Below are 27,375 nucleotides of genomic sequence, written 5' to 3'. Positions count from 1 at the left end.
TTTGTATCAGCATGATCACAAAATCTATTGCATTATGCGGCTTGTTAGGCGAGTGGGGAAAAACTGAAATGATATTTCATTCATCTATCCAAAAATGCCCGTAAGCTTCCAGCAGTGTGTGTGACCAGAATTTTGCAGGGCTGGTGGATGGTTTGCAGAGACAGCTTTATAAGTGGTTGACTTTACTTGCATTAAAAACAGTGTTTTCAAGGAGCCTGGGAGTGCAGAAGCACCATAAAGCAGCCCAGCCTTGCACCAGGGGGATGAACATCACAACTGCTTTAGTGGCCAGCCTTGGCAAGAAATATCTCACAAAATTACCTCCCGGATGAACCAGGCTAAACTGAGGTACTTTGGGATTTTTAGCTTTGCTTCATCCGTGCTCCAAGATTACTTTCAGCCTGGCCCATTTAACTCAGATGTCCTAAAAGAGATCAGAGCATAAAAGACAAAAATGAGGTCTTGGTGAGGGGAGAATGGCCCATGGGAGTCAGCGATCTCCACTTCACGTGGATCTGCCATTGAAATAAACCAGATTTCCTTTTTTTGTTTATTTGCCAGTCTGAAAAACTCTTTTTGAGCCCTAACAATCACACTGGGTTTCTTCTTTTATGCAGTGAGATGTTCTGGAGTTCTGAGCTGAGTGGGCATAGGCAAAAGCAAAGGAGCAGCTCTGCAGGGCTTTGCATCCCATTAAACCAGAATAAGGTCTTTTAAGCCATGAGTAACTGCCTCCACATGGGCACCTTGAGTGAAATAACTTGCATTTTTAATTACTTGGTTTAAATTAGATCTCTTTGGAGCCAGACTGTGTTCATTAATTTTGGAGAGGTAATGTCTGGTTGGAGGTTGTGCTCTGAGCCAGCCAAAGGCAATGTGGAGCGTCCCAACAAGTTTGATGGTTCTGGCTCTGCATAAACAGTTCTGTCAATAACACACAGGAAGGAAACTGGTGCTCTCTTGCTCTCCCATTTGGAGTGACTTGCTAAAACTTAAAGAGGCAAGCCTGCATCAGTGTCATTGGCTTAACTCTGCCCTCAGTCCATCCTTTGATACAGGTTTAGATGGCTGTGTATATAGAATTTTTTTCTTACATATGGATATAACTGTTCAATTGTAAGGACATATCAAAGCTGTCTGCTATATTGCTAATTAGGGAAATGAGGCTATTTCTCAAGAGGCAATATTAATATTTTCACCTCTTCATTCTTTGGAACAGAGCTGTGCTTTAAGGAACATGAAGAATGTTTTCACTTAAGCATTAAGTCAGCTTTTCATACAGATTATCAGTTCAGTTCTGTGTCTGCTGGTGCTTACACAAGGGAAGGCCACCGTGCTGAGCTCTGCTCCTCACTGACTGGCATTTAAATTTTTTAAACATCAAATATTTACTGATGTAACCCAGTTGTTTCCCAAACTGCATTTCAAAGGTCCTTATCCTGCAGTTTCTATTTGTGCGCGTCTTCCATTCAAGGCAGCCCCATGCATCTCCAATGAAAATGAACCTGCTTCTTCCTGTAGCTCTTTTTTAACCTTTCTGTGCTCTCCTTTATTACCATGATTTACAACAGCATTGTGAGTGTTATTAATCCAGATTGCAGTCAGAGGGAGCTTGGCATGGGTTTACCCTGCAGTGCTGCATCTTAAGTAGTTCTGGCTTTCAAACTGAAAGAGTTTGGCTTGCAACTCCTCATCACTGCCTGGTGTTCACCAATACCCACAAACACCCACCGTGCCCACAGGCACCCAGGCCAAGGAGCAGGGAAAAAAGAAGAAATAAAGTGTTAGATATTTGAGATCTTTGGAACTGAGGAATGTATGAAAGCATAGCCCATGGAGGATATGTGGTTAGTGAGGCCGAGCAAGGTTCTTTGTGCTCAGAAATCCTTGTTCAGGCCTCAGCACTGACCCACTGATGCTGTGCTAAGTGCCAGAGGGATCTTTGTGAGTGGAACTTCTCTGTTATGGTAGGAGTTCTGTATCTGTAAAATTAAAGGAAAGATACTTGGACATGTGCATGTGTGTTTAGGGAGTTTATAATTTTAACTCAAGGATTGCAGACAGTTTCTGTAGCCAAAATTGCAGCTTTCCTTGAGCAGTTTGGAAAGAACTGACTTTAGTGCTGTTGAGCACCCCAAACCAGAGAGAAGGGCTGTTCCTCTTTTAACACTGTCATGACATTGCACCCAGAGTACATTCAGCAGTCACAGCCTTTCTAGGTGGCGTGCAGCTCACCTGTGCTGTAGGCAGGTGACTTGAATTGGACCAAAGAAACAAGCTGAGCAAGACAAGCACCAAGGGACAGTTTCTGTAGATCACAAGTGAGTGTGTGACAGATGCACAGGGCCTGACAGCCCACACTGAGATCTGCAAGTGCTCAGATGCTGTCTTGGCAGCTGTTGCATGAAGCCCTTTGTTCGGTGCTGTAAAAAAGATGGGACCCTGTTAAGAGAATGGCATTTTTATTTAAATTGATGTGGACTTGGTAGTGAAGAAATAGCAAGGTCTTCTGATGCTCTGTAGATTTGAAAGTATTAAATTTTTTTTGCTATGTGCAATAATGAAAAAAGAAAGCACCAGGACAATTTCCTCATCCATTCCTTCCTTCTTTTTTCTCTCTCTTATAGAAATGATATCTAGTAGAGCAGCCAAGATATTTTTCAGTCTGTTGCTCATGGGTCTTTTCATTACTTTCTTTGTTCTCACACTGCTTGCCCAATACAGCAGCTGTTAAACAGACAACTCTGAGAACTGGGGAAGGATGTTGGTGCAGCATTTGATTAACACTGTTTTTGCAGGAAATTGGTATGTCAACTATTTTTAGCCTTGGGCAAAGGAATAATCAATTCCAATCCATGTGGCAACCTTCTCTAATTTCAGACGACTTTATAACCTCTGATATGTCACTGTTTTTTAGTTTTATGTTGCTGTCTATCCCAATTTCCCACCCTTTGTGATTTCATGCAATTTTTAAAACTGTATGATTGTCCCATTAGTAAATATATTCAGCAAACTTTCCTGCTGGCCCTGGGAGCTCATAGTGTTGTGTTCATTGCTTCAGAAGGTGTGTGTTGGCACAGCTCTGTTCACAACAGTGAAACAACTAAATGTCTGGCTTTTATCCATAACACACTCTAATTCCCTATTCATAACCTAAATTCCTTTTTGTGCAATTTGCAAATTTTTTTTTCATTGCATATGCTAGTTACATCTTAGGGTGAATCAGTCAAATGGACTCTAAATTAAAATAGTTGGCTGATCTAAGCCCAAAATCTGTTGCAGTGCAGTTTTCTCACAGCTTGGAAGAAAACAGCCAATACAGCCACTACAGAAATGGGTGATTATTCTTTCTGTCTGTCTTTTTCCAGGTAACCAAGTAGATGAATGTACCCTGAAGTTTTAATCTTCTAGGTAATTAGGAGAAATAGATGGAACAGAACGTCAATAAACCATGTGTCCCTGAACAGGTCACGCTGACAGTCAGGATGTCACTGTGAGAACAGGAAATCCTTAAATTAGAAGCATCATTTTAGTATCTAATTTAATCCGTAAACCAGAATCAAAATTTGTTTTGAATCATACACACGTAAGAATATGAAGTGAGGCTGTGAGTGGCACAAAAGACACAAACATGAAGAGAAGAGGCTTGGCCAGTGCCTTTTCTTGCCATCTTCAAAATAATCCATGGTATTTTTGGAGGCTGAGTAAGCAAGGCTTCAAAATCTCTGAATTAGACAAAATTCTGTATTTTACAAACAGAGACAAGTGAATTCCAAATTGAACTTCATGGGGTAAATTGTCAACTGCTTTGGACGAGAGGAAGCCCAACACGTTGGGCTTGGAGCTTCCGAGTTTAGGTCAGTGACAGACCTGACCCAAAGGTTTATCCTTCTTCACACTGCAGAAGGAAGGTGCACACCCTCCACTCTTGGTGGCCACCACTGTGTAGCTAAATATTTGCTTTTTAAATCCAGGGGAGGAAAGGAGAGACAAGCTAATCACATAAAGGTTCACCCCACCCTCTGCTTGGCTTCTCTTCCTTGGCAAGGCTTCCCAGCAGCAGCTGGCTGCCTGTTTTTCTTCTGCAATTGTGTTCATGACATTTCCTGCAAGTAGGTTTTCCTGAAGGTTTCCAGCAGTGCTTTCAGCCCACACCCCCCTCTTTTGGCCTCCTCCCCTACCAAGCATGGCTTGTGCCTGGTTCCCAGCAAGTACTGTGTTCCCATCACACATCCATGCACATCCTGTGTAAATATCCTCTGCATTTCCGGGGTTTGCTTGTCTGACTGATTTGCTGAGAGCGAGTGGTTGCTGTAAGGGATGCTGGACAGTTGCGATGTAAACAGAGGCAGTCAGACAATCACAGAATTATTATGGCTGGAAAAGACCCTCAAGATCATTGAGTCCAACCCCTCTCTCCTCAAGGTACAGGCTCCATCAGACAGGCACTGACTTTGCCCTGTTTCTGCTGCCAAGAGATTGCTTTCCTCTTTTAATGTAATTCTTTTTTGGAGAAGCTGTATGTAGCCCTCTCCACGCTGAAGGAATGATATGAAGAATGTAGATTAGGGAGAGCACATGCACAGATCCTGGATTACTCAGTGTGCTGCTATCTTCCCTCTCCTGAAAGCTTCATAAACTGTCCTTCCACAGCCTTTTAATAAACACTCAAGTGACTTAATCTTTTAGTGTAAAAGCCTACTTGTATTTTAAGCTTTTCTGTTATCAATGTCATTAAATCAATATCCTCAGTTCTACAGGATGCAAGTCACATATAAGATGTCACACACAGTTTAACTTAAGAAGTGCAATATTGAGGTACAGTCAGTCCTTTTTTCATAGATTAGAGAGTACTTTGAAGTAGAGCTGCTGAAGATCAGAGGGAGTTTATTCCTCTGTAGCCAGTTTCTTATGTGGTGGGGGCTTTCGATTCTAATGACAGTTTTGCTGCAGAACTTCAGTGAAGTCTGAGAAGATGAGTATTTTGTGCAGTTATCATAAATGGCACTGGAAAGCCTTGTGGAGACTGTATCATGGGTCATAAAATATGGGACAGATTCTTTAAGAGAAATAAGAAGGCAAATCAGGATAGATTCTTTATCTATTTTTCATTATTGTTATTTACTTACTCTTTCTCCATCTGAGTACACCACAGTTCTGGACAGGTCAGAGCCTGTATAGCCTCACCTGGTACAGTTCATTTTCTAGTGAGTGACATCTGTGCTTAGAGTTAAGATGGAGAAAAACAATGATTTGTCCCTTGCCAGAAAAGTTTAATTGAGGATAAGACATACATCTGGGATTTATTTGTGTAAAAGATACACAACCGCAGTACCGTGTCTTCTTTCAACCTGACCCTGAGGTGCCCTTTCCATTCAGTGTGTTAAGAATCCAGATTTATCTAGAGAAATCTTACAAATCAGAAATGGCAGTTATTGTTTGATCTTCGCTGTTATTACAGAAGATTTTTCTCTCTCTCCTTTTCTATTTTTTTTAGCCACTGTTTGTCATAGAAGTGAAATAATTTGTAATACAAGCCAAGTGTAGATTCTTCCACTTGCTCACTTCAGGAAAGCTATTGAGATGATGGACATGACATCACACAGCACAACTGGCAAACAGTGTGGTACATGGCCTTGAGCTGGTGGATGAACTCTGCCAACAAAGCTGCAAGAGTGGCACGAGCAGATTGGGGATTGTATCAGTGAGATACTTCCTGAGGATGAGGGGCATGAACCTGTCCCGTTCTCCCTTCCCAGTGTGGCGCGCTGTGAGAGCGTGGGGTTCGGTGTTTGCTTTGCCGCCCTCGTGGAAAAGGGCTGCAGGATGTCCCCAGAGCCAGAGGGGAAGGGTGACAGACAGTCCTTGCTCTCCACAAAGCTCCTGACCTGCAGCATCATCTGTTCCTATGACAAAGGCTTGGGGAAAACAGGGTGAGGCAAGGAACTAGAAATTTGGGCCAGGGATGTGCTCAGGCAGATAAGAAAACCCAATTTATGTTATCCAGAGGTGTAAGTTAAGAAGAAAATGTCCTTATCTGCAGCATAGCTACTTGGGGTGTGTGGATGCCCTGGGCTGGGCAGAAATGCTTTGTTATCACCAGCCAGGAGGGAACTGTGCTGCCTTGTGCCTGACACTCTGCACTGGGCTCGTGGGAGAGGAGGAGGAAAATTGCATCAGGAACTTCTTGTACTTGGTTGAGTTTCAGCAGGAGGAGGTGGTGGGGTTTTTTACTTCATCCCCTAAAACAAGGAAAGCAAAACTTGATTATCTTTTGTCTTGACAGCAGAACTGTGTTGCAATAATCCCAGACCTGTTAATTCACCAGTGATTTTCTTATGTTGAAGACTCTTGTAATTAAAAACTTGCCATAAAGTAGGGTCCACGTAATGTGGGCTTTAGGGATTTATGTATTAGAAAGGGTTGCACAAACACTGGAAATCCTCTAGTTTGCATACTTTGTCTGTAACAAACTATTACTTCACTCCAGTATAATTTGAATAATTTTGTCATCAAGCTCATGTAACAGAGTGGAAAATGGGATCTCAAAGCTTCTTGAGTAAAAGAGATTGAGTTAGTTGCTAAACCTGTTTATGGAAGATAGAAATTATGTCATTATAATGCTGAGGTGTGCTAAAATAAAATCTTGAATTATGGCATTGCTCTTTCAGTTTGAATGTATGTTTTAAAATAATTGCTATTGTGGAAAGAAAATGTCTGGGAGTTGGTCATTGTAATGCACATATTTCAGAGTTACTAATCGTAAAACGTGACATTTTTATTACGCAGTGAGAACAAACGATGAACAAAGCCCAAAGAAGCCAAATATGTGCTGAAGAATAATGTCCCAATCCTGTAAAAATTGACCCATGTATTTGTGCTTATACACAATAAATGATCCTGGTTTGCTATTCACTTAAACAGGACACAGATTTCTCACTCAAAGTGGTACGAGGTTAACCCCAGTGTGTAAAATTAAGACTGAATACCAGGCTTTGCATGTTTGGAGCTTGTGTTAAAGATATGAAGGCTGAACAATTTTGCTGCCAGTTCTGGTGTGTTAATCTAGAATAAGTCTCTTGAAATTATTGTAGCAATGAGAATTTGAAATAGCTGAATAGTGGAATTTAGTCCTTTTTAAACATTCCTTCAGGGTTTATATTTTTTCCTTGCAGATGCCCAGACAATACAGCCAAGCACTAAATAAAAGTAACAGAGTTCATCTGTACTGTGCATTTCTGGATTATAGGTATGTTGCATAATTTCACATTCTTTAACTCGGTTTAATTAAATTACACTTACTTTGTGATGCTGTGTACCCGCATTCTTCGTGCTTCCTTCTGTTCATGGAAATAGTTAAAGAAATGGAACCACTGGCTTACAAAAACCACAATCTGTTTGTTTCTTCTTACCATAGATAGGAGACTTGTTATTCATAGACCCTGGCTTAGGTATGTAATTGGGAGCTGAAAACATTTTGTCATCAAAGTTGCAGACTGATACAAGTCGTGCTTATCTTGTTTTATGAGTGTGTCCACCTGGGCAGATGCTTGGATGTTTCAAGGTGGCAAAGCTCCAGCACAGCCATTCTTTTCACTGGATCTCTGCCTGTGTCACAGCATCATGTGAGATCAGAATTTCAGAGCTGTGAATTTTGGCTGATGCATGGAATGGATAAATATATCGTCCCTGAATGCAAATTAGAATTTGAGAGAAATAATATCACCTCAAATTTCACTCAGAAAGTAAGAGCTATGGAAAAGCAGTAGCTTTTTCTTTTCTTTTATTTTTTAGCTCTGAATACATTAATTTCTTTTTCTTTTGAAACATGTTGCTCTTACTGAATTAATTGAGAAAGAATACAAATAGTGAATTTTTAATTTTGCGGGGATTAACAGTTTTTGAGCCATAACAGTGTAAGCCTAATTGCTGTAGCAACAGCCTGGGATGCTGTGATCCCTCCTGTACATCATGCACTTGGGAAGGTCACGGTAGTTGATTTATTGAAGTTTTGTTTCAAGTGTGTTGAACTGTCCCAGCTGTTGGCAGTTACTCGTTGCTATGGTTACCCACAAATTACAATAAATTAGAAGCAGATTTTAGTGAAGCAAATTAATATGGTTGCAGCATTGTTCCTGTACTGTTCTCCACTGGGGCTTGGGCCCTGGAGGCTTTGCAAGGATACAAACTTAAATACAAAATCTGTCCTTCCAAATCATCTTCATTTGTGCCAGGATGGTTTTATTCCCTAGTGCATGGTTGTTAATTTGGTTTCTGACCTACAACAGACTCTCTCTGACAACTCAAGGAGGTCCTGAAGGGCAGAAGTACGAGATAATACCTATCTTTAAAACAGGCACTGAGTACAGATCACTCAGCCTATCTGCAGGACTCAGAAAAACATCCAAAGCAATAAATAGTTACCGTCAGACAGTGGGGTGGGTGACCTGTGGTGCCTGAATCCGTGGATCCCATCAGACAAGAGCCTGAGGCTCCTGTGTCCCCACTCCACTCCAGGGCTGCGAGAGCACAGAGAATTCTGTCTTGCCCTGGCTCCAAGAAAAAACAAACTCATGAGGATCACTGCACAAAAAACTGCACAAAAAAAGCAACTGCATGAGGATCGTGCACAGCCCTGAGCCCAGACCATGCACCCTGCCCAGCCTTACCCACACCTGAGGGTGAAGCGACAAATCTGACACGATGGGCCACTGGAATATGTGCTCAATCAGCCTGAATTACTTTGACAGGATGAGTGTGACTGTGGGTAAGGGTAGGCAGCACAGAGCACACACTGATTTTTGGGGGTTTTGCAAGATTCTTGACTTGTCTAATACTACAGTTCTCAGAATACAGAAATTTGGGTCTGGGTGAAATGCCATAAATGAGATGCAAAATGTAAGGAAAGAGTGTAGTTATCCTTCGTTGATTATAAAACTGGGAAGAAGTCTCTAGAGACATTCATGGAGGGGTCTGATCTGTGCCTTGTCCTAGTGAATATTTTCCTTGACTATTTTCATGATGGAATTGAGAAGACACTAGCAATGTTTGTGGGGTCTCCAGCCTCAGATGGCTTCCAGACCTTTTTATCTCCTTTATGGTACAATGTATGTCAAATTAACCTACAGAAGATGTGTTTTGACAGAGATTATGTTCTGGTTTTTGTGCTTTGCAGCAATGGAACTGGCATTTGGTCTAATGAAGGTTGTGTGCGTGAGAGCGGGGACCTCAACTACTCTGTGTGTCTCTGCAACCATCTCACCAACTTTGCCATTCTGATGCAAGTGGTGCCTCTGAAGGTGAGATTAAGCAAAGGTGTAAATCTGTGTGTTAAAAATGAAGCATAAATACATCAGTTGTACCCTCACATCACGTAAGTGTCTGAAACTGGGCTCATTTATACCCAACTTGGATTTATTTCTTGCTTTCTGGGATGATATTTTAATACTTCTTGACTATATTTATTTTTTAAAACTCTTGGGAACTGAAATTAAACATGTCTGTGTTAGGTTGGACTTTACCTTATTCTCACAGTTTTGGCATGGTTTGTTAAAGTTGTAGGCAGGAAAAGCACTAGAGGATATTGTACAGGTGACCTTGACTTTTGCAATTCATTTTCAAGAGGAGGCAGCTGAGATGTGGCTGTTTAGGGTTTTGGTAACTCACCTTGTGGAATATGAGCAGCTGAGTTTGAACTCGGTGTGAAGCAAGCTCTGCTGCCAGCTGGCCCCTGACCTCATCTCTGCCAGCTTTCCAAGTGCCTCCCTGCTGCTGTTTCTTCCCCTTGTTGCCAAGCAGGGGCTTGTGTAGAAGGAGCATGAGAAAGAGAATTTGGAGTTGAGAGTGAACACCTTGTGTAGAGTTTTCTCTCTGCTCAGTTCCTTTGTCCAAAGAGCAGGCAAGCAAACATCTTTTCAAGTGGAGCGTGACTCTTCCCCTGCTCACCCAGGACCTTTGCTTGTTGCTCATACCTGACACGGGGTTCAGATGAAACTCGATGACAATCGTGCTGCTCTCCACAACAGCAATGTTCTCTTCATGGTACAGAGCAGTGTCTGCTCCTGGCAGGTGAAGGGCTGCTCCTGCTGAAGGACTCCCTCTCCAAATCTCAGCAGCAGGAGAGGTCAGCCCCATCCAGGAGCTTGTCAATCAGGCAGACAGCACTGCCACGAGCATGAAAAGTGTTTTTACCCCTTTATCCAGGTGTGCTGCTATCAGGGAGGATCCAATGGAGATGGGGGTGAAGCCCTGCTCCAGACAACTCTCAGGCAATAAAGAATGAATGTGTAATATAAATAATTACAAACCATACATTTAAAGAAACATATACAAATTGTCTGTCAAATTTACGCTCTCTGGCACATTCTCAGGTTCCTACAGACATTATTCCTGTGATATAAATTAACAACTGAAGGAGAGCTTCAGTAGGATTCCCACTGCCACTTTTGTCACTGTGTGCTGCTAACAAGCGTGGTGTGATGCATCTGGGAGGGCTTTGCTGGCTCTGTTGGCACGGAGGCATACATGGCCATGTCTCTGGCTCTGGTTAATTGCTTTGAATGATGGGTTTGCTCTTCTTTCAGGCTGCTTCTTTTGCCAAGAAAGCACCTGTGGCAGGGTGGGCTGCAGGGGCTGGTGAGGGCAGCTGGTTCCTGCAGGTGCAGAGGGCAGCTTGCAGTGTCAGGGAACTCCGGCCTGGCTGTGCCTTCTCCAGGACAGGTTACTATGAGGAGTTACTGGTTCAGGAGCATTTGAGTACAGCTGCTCCCCTGGCAGCCCTGGGTAGAGGCTCTATTGCTGTGGAAGTCAGGGTCACACTTGAGAACAAGATGTTCTCTTATCCAGAGAGCTTAACTCATACCCCAGCCCTTTGTATCAGCCTGACCACTTGAAGGTGGGGGTTGGCTTCCTCAGGTCATCCGGCTTTTATCTATCCTTTATTATCTTTATTACCTGTAAAGCACCTAATGACCCCAACGGTTTCCAAGTATAATTTTTCTAGGAACTCTTCATGCTGATAATAAAATGCAGCTTTGCCCGAAGACCTCCCATCTTGTGAGACAGAAGTATCTTGGGAGAAATGTGCTACTATTAACCCTGTTTTAAAGAGCAGCATCCAGGGAATTATCCAGGATTAAACAGGACAGCCACCAACTAAATGCCACTGAAAGATTGGTTGATTCTCCACTGGGGAATAAGTTCTGAAAGGCCTAGCTTTCAACAAAAGAGATTTAGGATTGTGGTGATTAATTGGATGCTGCAATAAGTTTCAGTATTATGCAATATTAGTAACTAGAGATCAAAGATATTTCATATAGAATTCTTTGGAATCAAGTTTTCCTTAAGAGGTCTGGAATGCATAACTAGGAAAGGCTGGATGTGAATGGACCTTCCAGTTCCTCACAGTCTTTTAACGGTTCTATTTTTTATATTTTCTGTCTCCTTAAATTTTTAGTCTGATGCATTTACATCCACCACGCTTTGTGCAGAATGCTTTACATAGCTCTGTTTTCCCCTTTATGATAAAAGGAAAATCTCATTCCAAATCTTTGTCCAAGACCTACCCTTTAAACTGATCATTTAGGATTATCTTGTGGCACTCATTTTTTTAACTAGTGAAAAGAATTGTTATCTTTATTGTGTAATTGGCGTGAAGATAAGAGTCAGGCAAAGACAGACTTCCTGGCCTTTGAGCTGTACAAGCAGGCTGTGCTCAGTTACAAATTCCTAAAACATTTGCTAAGCAAAGCCTGCTGAATCAACGTGACAACTGGAAACTTCTCTCAGGTGTCCTTGGAACCCTCTTAAGCAAATGTTAAAATGCTTTGGATTTTAAGCACATATTTGTGTTTGTTCACCATGTTCAGAAATTCATGAGCCAAGGTTCAACGGGCCCCTTTAAATCAACCCTTGGAACACCAGGTTGTCAATGCTCTTAACAGATTGTTGCAATGCTGTTATATCCGATCTTGAACTTTCATATATTTTAATCTTCTTTTCATAAATGAAGTGCACAGATAATATAAGTCAAAGAGGGTGGGAGTGTGCAATTGCCCACATTTGAACTGTTCTGTGTACAGAGCCATAATACATCTGTGGCCAAGTAAATTGAAATGGATCAAATTTTTTTTGTATGTTCACTGTTTTTGACGGAATGTTTATTTTTCTCTAGATTCTGGAAAAAAATTAGATTCTTACGCAAAGGGCTCTGCTTTTCATAAAAAAGGGAGACAAGTTATTGGAAATGAACTGCTTGAAAACTGTAGAGTTTTTCATCAAACACTGTATTTTGGTACCAAAAAAAGGGAATTAATTTTTCATGGGAATTCTCTGGGTGTTTTATACCTCTCCTGTGGAAAGTATAATTTCCCTTTCTCCCCATGGTACTGATAAATGCAGCTCTCAGGGGAGCAGCAAGAGGCAGAGGCCCTCTCCAAGGGCACCTTAACAGCCTTTCATGCAGCAGTCAGAGCAACAGTAAAACCTCATGTGTATATTGCCACCCCTTGCAGAAAGGCAGGCAGATGCACAGAAAACAATTAAAAGTATATAAAAAAAGGGATACTGACAGTGATAAAGAGTTTCAATACAGAGCAGTACATATGCAGCAGCTTCAGGCCCTTGTGTGGAAATCCGTGAACTCCTGAGACCAGCTTAGGGTGATGAGTGTTCTGACTCTCTCAGCTCCTCTTCACATTGATTTTCTTTCTGCTCAAAAAAAAAAAAAAGGAAAAAAAGTGCATAAGCTTTCCATTAATGTAACTTTGCAGTTATTTAGAGTTTTCTATTCCCAGCCAGAGACCATGGAATCCTCACAGAGTTCAGACAAAGCCGAGGCGTCCCTAAGCAACAAACACTGAAAATAAATGACGTTCCTCAGAAGTACCCACCCTGCCACCTGGATGGGTGTGGTGGGCATTTCTAATGACCAGAGATCTCAGCTTGGATGATAACTCTTTGTCAGGGATGGTGACTTTTTTCCGGAGCTATGCTAAATTCCAACAAGAATCTTCTTGCTTAACTCCTTCTCTTTGTTCCTTCACATGGTTAAGTCTGGCTTTTTCCACCTACAGAAACCATCCAGCCCCTGGCAGCTCCTGTGAACCTGCCCCAGTGCCTCCCTTCCTGCTGGCACTGCTCCAGCTCCCTTTCCCACCTTCACAACATCCAGCAGATCTCTCTCTCCATGCACACATTTCGTGCATTTCTGGTGTACATAAATGCCCTGCTATATTCTCAATATTCTTTATCACTGCAGAACTGTGTTACCCATTTATGCACCTGCCTTGGCGAGGCATTACAGTGTCTCACGTGGATTTCATTTTGTTTCAGTGAGACATTCACAAGAACAAACCTGTAGGACCTCTTGCATCTGTTGGTGCTTTCTCTTGAATACTTGAAATACTGAGATGAGGGATGCTGATGAAATGTTAGACATTTATGGCACACACTGTCAGGTGGGTCTGATTTCTAGGGAGCATAGAAATGCAAGAAAATTCTTGGGAACAAGCTGTGAGTTCTTCATTTTTCTTCTTGATCTTTACTCAAAACAGGTTAGATTAATTCAGTCACTGTTCTACTGTATGCCAGCTGGAAGAAATCTCCTAAGGCTGAAATCTGCTGAGATGAAAAATCATTTTTATTCCAATATTCAGAGAAAGAAATTGAAAGAGACTAGTCACAAAGAAAAATTTTAAATTCTGGATTATTAACTTAAATGTGACAAAATGAAGCTTCACTCTGATATCTGTGAGCTCTACACCAGGATGGGAAGAACTTTGAATGCTGTGAATTAGTTAAAACTGAGCTTGGATTACAAAGGCAGTTGAACACCACTCCAGATTTTACATTCGTTTCAGCAGGAGATTTAAGGCACTGAAGCCACGGTGATCGTGAAAGAAGGACACCAGCAGTGCTGCTGATGAGCTCAGTTTAGTGCCGTCAGAGGTGCAGGGGATCAGCAATTGCAGCAAGTTTACTTCAGGAATGAAATAAACATCTTGGAAAACCTTACAGCCATGTGGTGCTCAGATGTCAGCCTGGCACTGACCTGTTACCCTGCTGATGAATTGGCCCACATGGGATGCAGAAATTATTTGTGTTTTATCACTCTGCTGTTATGTCTGTATCATGCCTGGCCCAAATTCTTGCTTGCTGAGATTCATTTTTCTTGTTGGTTTTCACTTGAGACATTATAACATTTATTTTGAATTTTGGAGATTAGTGGTCATCAGCTGGTTTAAACAAATAAATAAGTTGATTGAAGGTAAAATGGCACTGAATAGGAGCAGAATGTTCCTGAAGGAACATGTTCAACTGTTGATTGCCTTGGAGAAGTTGCATGGGTGTAATGAAGGTCAGCAGGCAATCAGAACTTGGAGACTCAGTTGGGAACTATTTTGACAACTCTGGTTAAGTCAGTGAGACTGAGAATTGTTCAGTCTCATCTTCCCAGCAAAGCCTGGCAGGGGGACACTCCGAGTAGTTGTGCAGATATTAAACGATTGCTCTGATGAAGCTTTTTCTTCTGATGGGGAGCCTGAGGCAGGGTAAAGAGGTTCCTCACAGCAAATCCTTGCTGAAGCTGCACTCTTGGGAATTCCTGTCTTTCCCTGATCCACAGACCAGTGTTCCAGGTTTTCCTTCATCCAGTGCAGCCAGAACAAGCCTGTATTGCCCTGCAGCCCTGCAGATAGGGAGACACTGGGGCACCAATATAGCTGGGGTAGGAAAAAGGAAGAATCCATTTATTTTAATGTGTTTATGTTTGTTTCTTCTGGAGAAAGCCCAGGTAGAAGAGACCCAGAGCGATGTGCTGCCTGTGGGGCTTGTAGCACTGTGGTACAACAGTTTCCTGCTGGGTGGGAACCTGGGTGGGAACAGCAGAGGATGGGAGATGAGATCCCCTCGACTGGCACAGAGCCTGGGGAGAACTCAGCCGGCTTCTCTGGCTGCTGGGGAGGGACAGGTGACCCTGTCAGGAGAGGCATGAGCAGCACCCCTGTGGCACACGTGGACACAGGGATGGCTCAGCTTCCTAGACAGCAGGAACCCAACCCAACGTGGAGTAAGCTGCGGTTCAAAAGCACTTCAAAGAAAATTCAGATGCTATTATTTCATTTTGGGCAGCTTTACTTCCCCCCATCAGTCAGTGGGGCCCCCTACTCCTGCCAAGAAACATGCCAGCCATCTGGCAGATTTTATTTTTATAGTGATCCAACAACTACAAAGCGTGCCAGGCTATTTGTACCATCTGCCACGTAAATGTCATTTCAGCAAAAGGATGGTGGACACCTGGGGACCCACGGCTCAAAGATCCTTTTAAAGAGGAATCATTTTCTCCCACAGAAAAGTAGAGGTTGAAGTTTGGGTCCTCCTCCCCCAAGAGACCAATGAAGGACACAACTGAAATATTTATGACTCCCATTCTCTTAAATTGTTCTTTTTCCCCGTTTTTCCTCTTGCTGTCTTTTCCAACTGTGAGAGTATAAAAATTACTCGTGTAAAGTTCACATGTGGATGGACATTTCCAGCTAAGCAACAGTGTTATACAATCTGTGGCAGAAATTGTTTGGGGTTTTGAACACATTTTCTGCATTTCTTAAGCTAGAAATGACTTTGGTTTTTATCCCATTTGTAGCTCCTGTTCACAAATCAGAAGAGACCATCAATCAACATAGTTCAAGCCACTCACCAATGAGCTTGAAAGCAGACAAGTGTTTATACAGGGAAAAATATTTAGAACCATCTGATCTTGATGATGGAACTGTAGGAACATCCCATAGCATTTTTAGGGAGCCCAGCATTTTGAAAAGGTTTGGGTATTTTTCTGTGAGCTTCTGTTTACAAAAAGAAAGTCTTTCCAAATTTCTTCTTTGGGGCAATATATGTGTTTTTATTTTATTTTTCACCATTATAGCTGAGTTTGACAACAAGTTTTGATAATGTATGGCTGACTGAGAAAAAAATGCATCAGCTCGTGTTTATAAAGGCTGTTTTGAAAAAGCCCTAGTATTGCAAAATGCTTTAAAAATATGGGGGACAGGTGTGTAATTTATCAGTTTGGAGCATTGTTTCCTAAATCTAATATTGCAGTTATTAATCAAACACTGCACTTCGGGTGCAATAAAATAGCAGTCTGAAATCATAAGCTTTTTTCTTAAAATTTTCAGCCAGCTATATACTCTAATAGGACAATGAAATGGAAATAATGTGGCACTCTCTGATTTCTGCTGTTTTGTAATTTTAATATAATTACTTTTCTCAGCGTGCTTTTCGTTGCTGGGAACATAAAAAGAATAATGCCTTAGTCCAGTAATTTTTCTTTTGTGTTGCATATTTAAAAATTGGGTAGGCATTGCGATTTTTTGGGTCCTTGTTTATTGCCATTGATGGTCTCTAACTGAAAAGATCTCTACAGACAGTTCAGACAGCCCTCAGCCCTCAGCTGAGCAAAGATAAATCAGCCTGTGTTTATTCTAGCATTGCTCTGTAAACTTTCTCTGCTCGTTCTCACTCTCTCCACTTCCCCCTCCATTTTATTGCAGGGGTTACTGTCCCTGTGGAGGAGCACATCTCCCTGATGTGCCCGCAGTGGGATTGTGCCTCATATTTCTTTTGTCCTTACTACACCCGTGCTCATCTTTCCTGAAAATTGAGCACTAGTCTCAACTTTTAACTCAGAGCCATTGTTCATTCTTTTGCTATTCCACTTCTATGCCAGTACAGCTCTGTTGGTTTTGATGAGAGGAAATAGGAGACTTTCTGGTTGTCCTTAATCCCACAGAATTACAAGGAAAAAGTTGGACCAGTGCTGCAGGATACTAAAACCCTCAAATTCCTTGGAGAATTGTTTGGCAGTTACTGGATTTCGCTCAGCAGAGGAGAACAAAAAATGACTTTTTATTTTGGAAAAGCACAAATATTTAAGAATGCTATAATTGTCAAAAGAACGCTTTTGTTTGAGGAACATGATAGAGCAGTCTATTTTAATCAGAATACTTAACAAAATAACAGAGACTTCCTTTCCATGGTGGAAATGAAAGCACTGAACCACTTGGCAGCCAGTTCTTCTTGCTGACTAAAGGATTTCCCCATGCAGTACAAAAATGTTATAAATAGGGCACCTTTATCCATCATTTTTCTCTTTAAATGTAGCCATTCTGTACTTTGAGCCTGGGCTGTCTCCTGCAGTGGCCTTTCTGTGCTCTTTCTCCCCAAAGGGTGGTGTAGGAAAGGCTCAGGAGTACCCTGGGCTGTGGCACAAGCCTCACTTAGTCCCAGCCCTGAATCCAAGTGGGCCTTTTGGAATCAAAGCCCAAGCCTGGGAAAATAGAGCTGGACACACTAATTTTTATTGAATTTTGCTGGGAGCTGGGTATTTAATTATCCTCAACTGCTCTGAAAAATCTCAGAGTCTGGCAAGCGACCTGCATTTCTCTGTCTCTCAGAGCCTGCTGGACCCCTGGTGGGTTTGATCATTCTTGGAGTGCTCTCCGATGGACTTAATTTTGGCTGTTAATTGGAGAACAGGATGAGCCTGCTCGGGCTGGAACAGAAGGTAGAGAACAGATGTACCAGTCTGAGGTGTACAGGCAAAAGCAGCTCCTTGAGTTTCACAGGGGATAATCTGCTGTAAATACAGCATTTAACATTTCCCGATACACTGCAAGTCTTACACTTGAAATGAAGGCAGAAAAAAACCACTGCTCTGTGTTGCACTAACTGATTTAAGAAGAACTTGAAAACACTGGCTTTTCTGGTTCCCAAACTTTATTATAATCTGATCCCGCTTCACAACTTGAGTCCTTCCTCCCTGCCATGCTTCCCTCAAGCTTCATTTGAACTAAGAACTTGCTGTGTGAGATTTGTAATGAGCAGAATCCCTACTGTTTATGACATGTTGCCCAGAACTACTTTGAAAAATTATTTGGGCATTTAAAAGTACTAATTAATGTCTTGGCAGACATATTTGGAAAATTCCATATTTTTCGTGTCATGGTGAAAAGTTTTAAATAAGCAACACCAGGCTGGGCTGGCTGGAGGAAAAAGTGCCTTTAATCCTGAAAAGCCCCCCCTGCAGCACTTTATTGCAGATTGCTAGGAGCTGTGAAGTTAATAGAGAATGGGAATTCAAACCAGTTCTGCTGGAAATGGCTGATAAAGATGATTGCATTGTGAAGCGTGACTCTAAGAGGCCCTTTTTTCTTTAAATTCACAGTATCTGATACATTGTGGCTTGAGAAAAGGAGTTGGTGCATCAAATTAGACTTTTCTGTGAGTGGTGATTGTACAGTGCCACTTAGCATGGCCCCACCAAAATCATTCCTATGGTCTCAGGGAGTAGATTGAGCCTCCTGTACTCATCACAGAGGTTGATTTAAAAAAAGAGGAATGTTATGTACCTAACAAAGTGCTTGGCAAGCTGAAGGAAAACAGAGATTTGTATTGTTATTATTATTTAATGTATAAATAAAGGCATCTCTGGACTGAAATTGAATTTCAGCAGCCTTTCTGGACATTAGCTTCATCAGTCAAGGCCAGCGTTTAAAGCCAAAGTTAATTATTCATCCTTTTCTTAATTTGATTCAGATTACGTTTTAAAGGTGCAGCTTCGATAGATTTGGCTGAGCCTTAATTGCTCACCTTTCCCTCTCCCCAAGAAATGTCTCAAAGAGGATGTTCAGGCTTTGCAGAGGGTTTGAGGTGGATTTCAGTGCTGGGCAGCCCTGGGCAGATCTGTCAGATCAATAAACAGGGGGAAAACCATCTGTCACTGCAAGGAACTCCATGGTGGGAAGGTTTCTCTGAGGTGGAGAGCTGACCAAAGGGGACACTGAAATCTATCTCACTCTTATATTTGGACTTAGGGCAAAATGCAATTGTCATGGCATTTCCAGCAGTGAACAAATAACTTTGGTTTCATTAATTGTATCCTCTATATAAGCACATGAAAAATATAATATTCCAGGTTCTACCAGTGAGTAAGACTGAAATACAAGTGAGAGGTCTGCTATCACCCTCAGACTGGAGGACTCGTTTTTTAAAGCTGTAAAATCTTTTTTGGTTCAAGACGTTGCCTTTTTCTGGCAGATGAATTGTTTTTCAGAAAGGAGATTTCAAAAGTATTTTAGACAGTGAAATTACTGCTTTTGGTGTCTAAGTGGTGAAGTTGTAATTTGGTTTAGGGACAAACCCTTTCAGGATCAGCTATGACAAACCTTGGTTTAAGTATTTGCTCTCAGCCCTGTGTCTCTTGTGTGACCTCTAAAGGCAGAAATAAAGGGATGTTTCATGGTATGTGAAGAAGAAAATTCTAGCTTAGAACTTCCCCAAAAAGTCCCTTCCTTTGGAGAAAGACAAAAGTGCACTCTTTGCCCAGCAGAAAAGGTGCAGTCAACAGCCTGAGAGGAGAATAATTTCAAAAAGGGGCAGGAGGGCAAATGTCCCACGGGAGAAGGGAGCACTGAACAGAGAGCCCTGCGTGGCCCAGGCAGGTGCTCTGAGCTACCCAGTGGCTGCTGTGCTCCTGCATGTGGTCACTCATTAACTTCCCAATAATAAGGAGGTTTTCTCTTCTAGATACAAACAATTTTTCTTGTAGAGCCTACTGAATAAGTCTTTCAGCCTGAACTGACCTTTCCCAGCTACTCCAGCGATGAAAAGTGCCATCCCATTATAATAATATACTTTCATCTTCCGTGCAGTATTTTTTAAACAGAGAGGTTAGATATCACTCTTTCATTTTTCTTTTTCTTTTTCTTTTTTTTTTTTTTTTTTTTTTTTTTTTTTTTTTTTTGCTATGAACAACAATATAAATGGAAAATGCGTATCTGGAGTCTGAACTGGTCTCTTTCCAGGATCATTTCTCAGGCCATCTGCTTGCCTGTGAGCTTCCAAAATAAAAGTGTAGAGCAATGTAGTGACTTCTTTTATGAGGGAGAACCAGGGCAGGACTATGGGCTGTAGTGCCACAGAGGGGTGTGACTACTGAAACCACCCATTCTTTGTCCAGGCTTTTAGCAGCACTCAAGATGAAGGGTGTTACAGCCTAAGCTAAAACGTGGGGGTTTTATATGAGGCAGGAATTTTTGATTTTACTTTGTCAAAGCTGAAACTGAGAAACATCTGTCTCTCCGTGTTGGTGATTGCTCACGCTCATGGCTGCATGAGCTCGTTTCCTGGCTTTTCAGCTCGCTGCAGGGTAAAAGAATGACCATGTAAATCCAAGGAAGCAAAACATTTTAGAAGAAAAGAATAATTTAATGTGGATTGGGACAAGTGTGAGAATCAGGCTCATGGGACTACTTCACAGATTGCTCAGTGTTTCATGTGGTACTTTTTAATGCTATTTTCTTTAATAATAGCATTACAGCTTGATTAGAGCTTTTGTGCTGACTACAAGAACATCCCAAATTACTATTTTATATTCCACATCATGCAGGAAGTCTGTAAACTTTCAAAAAGACAAGCTGAGGTAAGGTGAAACCAGCCCTTATCAGAGCATTGGAATTGATTGAAATTGTTTCTTAGTTAGTGAGGCCCAGTGCTTTGACAACCCAGGTGCTTCCAACAAATTGCTCCTTGTTATCCCTCAAAATGAGAACACACCGCACCCAGATGTACTGTGACAGATGGGGTGCGAGAGGTTTAAATACAGGTTCTTTTCTCTCCTTCACCATAGCCCTAAGGTGGGGCTGCACACCCTGGGAATCATTCCAAGCCTTCTTTTCGTGCTGTGTTCTTTCTCCTGCAATTCCCATCACCCATAGGAAGGAGCTGGTTTCACCCTCTCCTGCACCCTCCAGCCCAACTGCTCCCTTTGAGAACAGCTACTGCAGGCTCCACTGAGCCCTTAATTACAATTTTAAGATGGTTCAGAGCTGCCCACAGACTTTGCCTCTCACTCGAGGTGAGATGAGAAGGTGAACTGCAGTGGTGCTGCTTTGGAAATAGCTGTTACCACACTGATGTGAGTATTGATTTAGGAGCATCATTCTTAAAGCATCATCAGATTTTGGTTGTGTTCACCAGAGCAAGAGCAATTTCCATCTCACAGATGCAGGGACCTGTGTAGGTTATTTCAGGTTTCAGTGAATCTTCCACATTTTGTTGTTAAGAATTTTTTTTTCCCTTTTTCATTTCTAAGTAATAGAGGCTCCACTTGTGAAAGCTTGACTCATGTCTTGCCCTGCCGGGGTTTTTGGAGAAAGACTGAATTAAAACCCGGAGAGACACTTTCCTAGAAGCATGACATCAAAGAAATTAGAGAGAAAAAAAATATTTGTGTGATCACCATCTTTTGGATTACTATGGGAAAAAAACCAAGGAGTTTGATTTTTAGAGGGATGGAGCACCTTTCCCACAAGGAAAGAACTGGATTTGTTCATCCTGGAAAAGAGAAGAATTCAGGGTGACCTAATTGTGGCCTTCCAGCACCTGAAGGGAGCCTACAAGGTGGAGAGAAACTGTTTACAAGAGTGTGTAGTGACAGGACAAGGGGGAATGGCTTCAAGCTGAAGGGGAGGTTTAGATGAGACACTGGGAAGGAACTGTTCCCTGGGAGGGTGGGCAGGCCCTGGCACAGGGTGCCCAGAGCAGCTGTGGCTGCCCCTGGATCCCTGGCAGTGTCCAAGGCCAGGTTGGACATTGGGGATTGGAGCAGCCTGGGACAGTGGGAGGTGTCCCTGCCCATGGCCGGGCTGGCACTGCATGATTAAGGTCCCTTCCCACCCAGGCCATTCTGTGATTCTGTGATTTTTGCCCATTTCCCCTGGTTTGGTCCTTGCTATTTCCTGTATTTGTATGTGACAGTAAGACACCACCACCCCTTTGAGATCTCTGCCAAGGCAAACCCCTTGATAGACCACTGTAAATCTAAATTTTCACTGAGCAGGGAAACTCTCTAGGGAACGTTTTCTCGCTGAAGGACTCTGGGAGTGAAAGGAGTGAAAGAAAGCCTTGAACTGCTTCGAAATACTGATTTTAGAGCGACTTTAAACCTGAAAAGCTTCCTCTGCTCCCCTCCTCCTGTAGAACTGTGAGTCACCTGTAGCCAGAGAAAAAAGGATGTCTGTTGGAGAAATCAGGAAATAAGGTTCAGGCATTTGGGACATGAATGTACCTGATGAGGAAATCACTTCTAAACTGCTCCATTTACCACACAGATTATTCCTATTTCAGGAATATCCTGTGAAGAATGCCTGTGCTCGGCTTCTTTGGGGGATGAGGGATGATAGGATCTCTTTTGTAGGAATTATTTGGAGCTTTTAAGCTGCTCCAGTACACAGAACTCTTTTGTTTCTGTAATTGATGCTGTCCAGTCAGGGAAAAGAAATGTGTCTTTGACAGAAAAAGAAAAAATACTCAAGAGCTGCATCATATTTCCTAGGAACTGTAACACCATAGCAACAGTTGTCTTTCAGTGCTGCTGCATCCCTTAATGGCTCTCAGACTGCTGAGCAAGTCACAAGTTCTGCTGTAAAACTCCCCATACGTGAGCTGGTACAGTTGGCAGATAATTACGATAAAAATCTACACACACACCACGTCTTTTTGCCTGTATTTATGTTTTCTCATAACCACAGGGCACATTATTTCTCTCCTTCAAAAGGAATTTTAGTGGGGAGTTTATTGGTGGAACTGCTTCAGTTTGATAATCTCTAACGAAATACTTTATTTGGATGGGAAATTTTATTGTGTGTGTGGAAAATAATAGAAAATCCCAAACATATGAGAAAGGATTCGTTTTTATTAGATAAAGTTGCTGTAAAAAATTTGGAAAAGATATTGTTCCTTTTAGTATTTTTTTATAATAAATAAATATTTTGAATGAGTTTTCAGCTTGGGATTTAATTAATAGTGAATAGAGATTGAAATAAAAACACAGTATTTCAAGCATCAAAATTAAAACTTTTTGATTGACTAATTCCCCCCCCCCCCCCCCGATTATGTTCAGTTTATGAAAATGTCAAATCTATCCAAAAGCAAGTCAGGAGAAGTGTTTGAAAATTCTTCTAGGATGAGAAAGCTTTTTCCTGCCTAGCTCTGTTCTACTTATTATATATTAATGCTGCCTGGCTCCCTTTGCTGGGTGTGGCTTTTTTGTCATTCTTTTATGAGAACTTGCATGGAAAATTAAAACAGACTCCGATTAATTTAAGATGAATGGCCAAACCACACTGTCCCTCTTGCCTTGGTTCTGTCCAGGTTTCACACAGATCTTGGTGGAGAGCACTGTGGAGTTACAGTTTAAACGTTCATAAAAATTGAACTACCTCTACAAAAGACGCCTGTAGATAGAAACAGGGGCTAAGACAAGATTTGCCCTCCTACTGCTCACGCTGGGTCTTTTCTGGGGTTTTCCATTCTGTAGGTGCCAGCCCAGCTCCTTCAGCAAGCACGGAAAACACGATGCATTAAACAATACAAGCAGGCTATAAATGGCCTGTGGTTTACGGCTCGTCCGGGTTTGTCACTCCTCAGTGCTGCGAGCGCCTCGGTGTTGGCACAGGGATGGGAGCGGAGAGCCCCGGGCCGGGCTCGCTCTGGAACCGGCTGGTCCTGCGGCAGTGCCGGGCTGGGACACCGGAGAGGGCACTAAATGCCACGGGCACGGGGTGCCCCGGCTGCGTGACCGAGTCCGGAGCTGGCTCCGCGTTGCCCTGGCCGGGAGCATCGGCTCGGGTGCGGCCGGCTGGAGGAGCGCACGGGGGGCAGGGGGCCGACCCGGGTTCTGCCGTGACATCAATTAATAGCTCTTTTCTCGGTTTTTCCTTCCTGCACAGCTAACAAGAGAACACCAGGTGGCCCTCTCCTCCATCACTTACATTGGCTGCGCCCTGTCCATCTTCTGCCTGGCGATCACGCTGGTCACATTCGCGGTATTGTCGTGAGTAATTTTAACTTAATACCTGCTGAGCAGCCATCACGCCGAAAGGCAAGCAGTGAATTCCAAGGTAGGATCCCTTCAGGTGCTCAGGATAAAACAAAGGCTGTTAATTCTACAACCTTCCTTAATTAGATTCTGCACATGTATTTGTAACACTTGGCTGGTTATTTCTAAATTACCTTCATTTTCTGAAATGGGATGATCTTTACATAGCAAGATATTTCCATCCCATGAGAGATTTAATTTTTTTAAAAAAAACTGTCTGTGCTTTGCTATAGTTCAGGAATCTTGCAAAGAGGCCTGTAGGAGGTCTTGGTCTGGAGCTCAAACCAGTACAGTGCGAACGGGACTGCAGGATCACCCCCTCTGTCCCCCCCCACATCTTTGGATTGCTTGGAGTATGCAGAGAGCACTTTCTGCCTTTCCACTGTCCTGTCAGGCACAGTGTTTATAAAGGGATGCCCAGTAAGGAAATCTCAGTCAGCGTTAGCTGCCTGACTTTAGTTTCACACAACTTGTACACAATTACCTCATACAACCCACGTTTATATTCAAGTGTCTTGTTGTTCTCCATTAGGCTGGTCTTCCAGAGTGTTGCTTTAGTGGATGAAGGACACTGTAAGCAGTGTGAAATTCACTCCATGGCTTGTGGTTAAAAACCTCTGGATCTCCTGCCCAGTATTGGGCAGCCCCTGTAAGGGCTCTCTGTGCTGGGAAGGTTTCTGCCCCAGGGCACTCAGGGCCTTTATTCCTGTTTATGTTCCAGTAGTGACAAGTGAGTTTGAGGCCCAGCTGGGTTTGATACAAACATTTCTGAAAAAAAAGCTTTCATAAAGGTTTGTGTCTAAATAAAAAATAGAAAACCTGGCTAAGGGTGAAGCAACTTGTCCAAGGTTGTGCAGCACTTCAGGAGTACAGAAAGGAGTGGGATTCTTGTCTCCTTTCACACACTAAACCATATTGTTCCCACTTAAGAGTTCAATTTTTGTTTTCTGTGCCTGAGCATGTATTTTGGACACCCTGTTAAGAGGCCAGTTTCTAGGGAAAAGGACTTGCTACATCTCAGTAAACTGATTGCAATGCTTGTTTTTTTCCAGACCCCGTATTATTTCCAAGTTCCAAGATCTGTGTTGGTCATACTTGGATTAAGAGCAATAATGTGTGGCAAAATCCACTCTAAATAAGTCCAACATCTGCCTATCTGGCATCGTGCTGTTGGCATGTTTAGGCTAAGGGGAATTATCTGCTCCATTTTAGTCTGAGTGCAAAATTGGATGTTGGAGTGTTTAGAAAGGAAAAAGGAGCAAAAAAGAGGAGGTGTTGCTGCAGCAGGGCTGAAAGCTCCTCAGGAAACTGGAGAGAAACAGAAGATTTGGAAGAGAGCTTGGAGCCAGCTGACTGTCACAGGGTTAAGCACCCCACCTACAGACAGCATCCTTCCAACTGCCAATTAAAAATAATTTTATTATCTTTTCACTGGAGAGCAGGGTCTCATTAAGCAGCTGAAGTGAAATTTTGCAATGTGGTGTTAGATGACTGTGACATAAGTGGAGAAGAATCTGGCAAGTTCTTTGCTACTCCATGTCCTGGCAGTGGCAGCCCCTTCCCGGGAGGGCAGTGAGCCCTGCTCCCCTCCTGTTCCAGTTTGTGATACAGGGAACTCCTCATTAGAGAGCCATTGGCACCAGGCAGTGCATCCTTGAGTTACTTTTTGGGATCTTGATACTTCTGGTCATCTCCCTCTTCATCCCCTTCGCTTGGAGCAGTGCAGCAGGCAGTGGATTGGAATAGGAAACCTGTTATCACCAGGGCTGTTTTGTTTTTTAAAGAGAACAGAATTAGACAAAAGGCCTGAGATGTTCAAATCAATGTTTTTGTTTTCTGTTTCCTATTTCTGGATGAGAACAGAAACACGAGGTGAGAAGACTTCCAGGAAAGCCTGTTCTTGTCAGATTTCCAGCTGGTTTTTGAAAAGCCAAGAGAGATATGTTCAAATGGTGTTGCAACCACGGTCAGGTCCCTGTCAAGATAGGTACGGCCCATCTGTGTATGGAGATATAGTTCCTGTGCTCAGAAGTTATATTGGTGTAAGTCAGAATTGGAACCAATTCCCTGTGTTAATATTCTGTCACTAGTCATCAGCTTGCTCATGTGCAAATCAATCTTTCTGCTGCCTTTCGTCAGGTGCCACCCCATCCTGGTGGAAGGAGAGCTCAAAAGGCACCGTGGTAACCCCACCAAAACCGAAAGCCAATTTAAATGCTTGCTGATAAATCATAGATATATTCGTGCCCCTTGGAACACTGCTTCATTCACATGTTCCTGTCTCCTGCCAGGTCTGTCAGCACCATCCGCAACCAGCGCTACCACATCCACGCCAACCTGTCCTTTGCTGTGCTGCTGGCCCAGATCTTGCTGCTCACCAGCTTCCAGTTCAGCCCTGGAACTGTAAGTCCTAGAAAGGATGATTTTGTTTGTTTTGGGAGGCAGCTCTGTGGAATGAATGCCACGTGCCACGTGCAGGAAAGTGTTTTCCATGTGACATCTATTTTTAACATGCCTTAGCCAAAAAATGCCATCCTACTACACAGGGGAACTCCTTACACTGAGTACCAGGATCTAAACCATTAAAACTGGCATCTAAAGCAGCTGGGTTAGATTAAGACAAAAGGCCAAGTTAACAGTATCACATACCAGTAAAACCAATTTCTTTCCAGTGCTGTGTTTAAAAAATGCAATTTAAAGTAACGTAATGTCTTTGATAGAAAGTCCCACCTGAAGAGCAGAAACAAAACCTGATTTTACAATAAACTTCCAAGGTGCTCTGTGTTTTGCTGGTAACAACTTGGCTACTTTGGTGACCAGCTGCTGTTCCAAAATACTTTATAGAAGCAGCCGGTGGTTTCTATTATTGGGGGGGTTGGGGTGGTGTTTCTGCTTATTCTCAGTACAAGTAAATATGAGGTTTGCACATTCTTCGTTCTGCTAGTACAACGGTTACCTAAATTTATATTCAGCTCAAATGGGATCCCTTGAATTTCTGTTGAGTTTATAAATAACTGTACTGTCTGGTTTGTACAAGCAGTTATTACCTGCAGATCTAAAAGCACTTTGGAAAACTAACTTCATACTCTTTTGCTGTTTAACATTCAGGTGGGTCCTGAATGAGTCACGCAATGTGCAAGGAAGAAAATGGTAGGGAATGGTTTAGAAGGAAAATGAAATGGAGACATTGGAGAGCAGAAAAAGATGAAACTGAAGACAGTAGAAACCAGGCATGAAAATAATCCTCTTTAAGTATAGCGCTAAAACCCTGATGAAAGGACATAGGCTTGAGGGCAGTAAAGGTTCACTCAGCATCTAACAGCGTGTAGTGTTCTCACAGGGGTTTCTTTTTCATCCATTCCAAATTTTCAGACACTTCAGCTGAGTCACTTCAGATGGTGTGTGACAGCCTCTTTACACCTTATCAAGGCCAGCATCGC

The 27,375-nt window shown here is 42.5% G+C and overlaps 1 protein-coding gene across 10 annotated transcripts in view; it reads left to right on the top strand.

Moving 5' to 3' along the window:
• The window catches only part of ADGRD1 (adhesion G protein-coupled receptor D1), a 135,470-nt gene that overhangs the window by 66,789 nt on the left and 41,306 nt on the right, over positions 1–27,375 (top strand). For all 10 annotated transcript variants that reach the window (XM_069030918.1, XM_069030908.1, XM_069030912.1 and 7 more), the window contains 4 exons: positions 7,176–7,249; positions 9,176–9,299; positions 23,787–23,890; positions 26,227–26,338. In XM_069030918.1, coding sequence (XP_068887019.1) covers positions 7,176–7,249; positions 9,176–9,299; positions 23,787–23,890; positions 26,227–26,338 — 414 coding nt within the window. The remainder of the gene's footprint in view (positions 1–7,175; positions 7,250–9,175; positions 9,300–23,786; positions 23,891–26,226; positions 26,339–27,375) is intronic.

Source organism: Aphelocoma coerulescens, chromosome 15 (assembly GCF_041296385.1).
Source record: "Aphelocoma coerulescens isolate FSJ_1873_10779 chromosome 15, UR_Acoe_1.0, whole genome shotgun sequence".
Taxonomy (NCBI): domain Eukaryota; kingdom Metazoa; phylum Chordata; class Aves; order Passeriformes; family Corvidae; genus Aphelocoma; species Aphelocoma coerulescens.
This window is presented reverse-complemented; position numbering and strand designations above follow the sequence as displayed.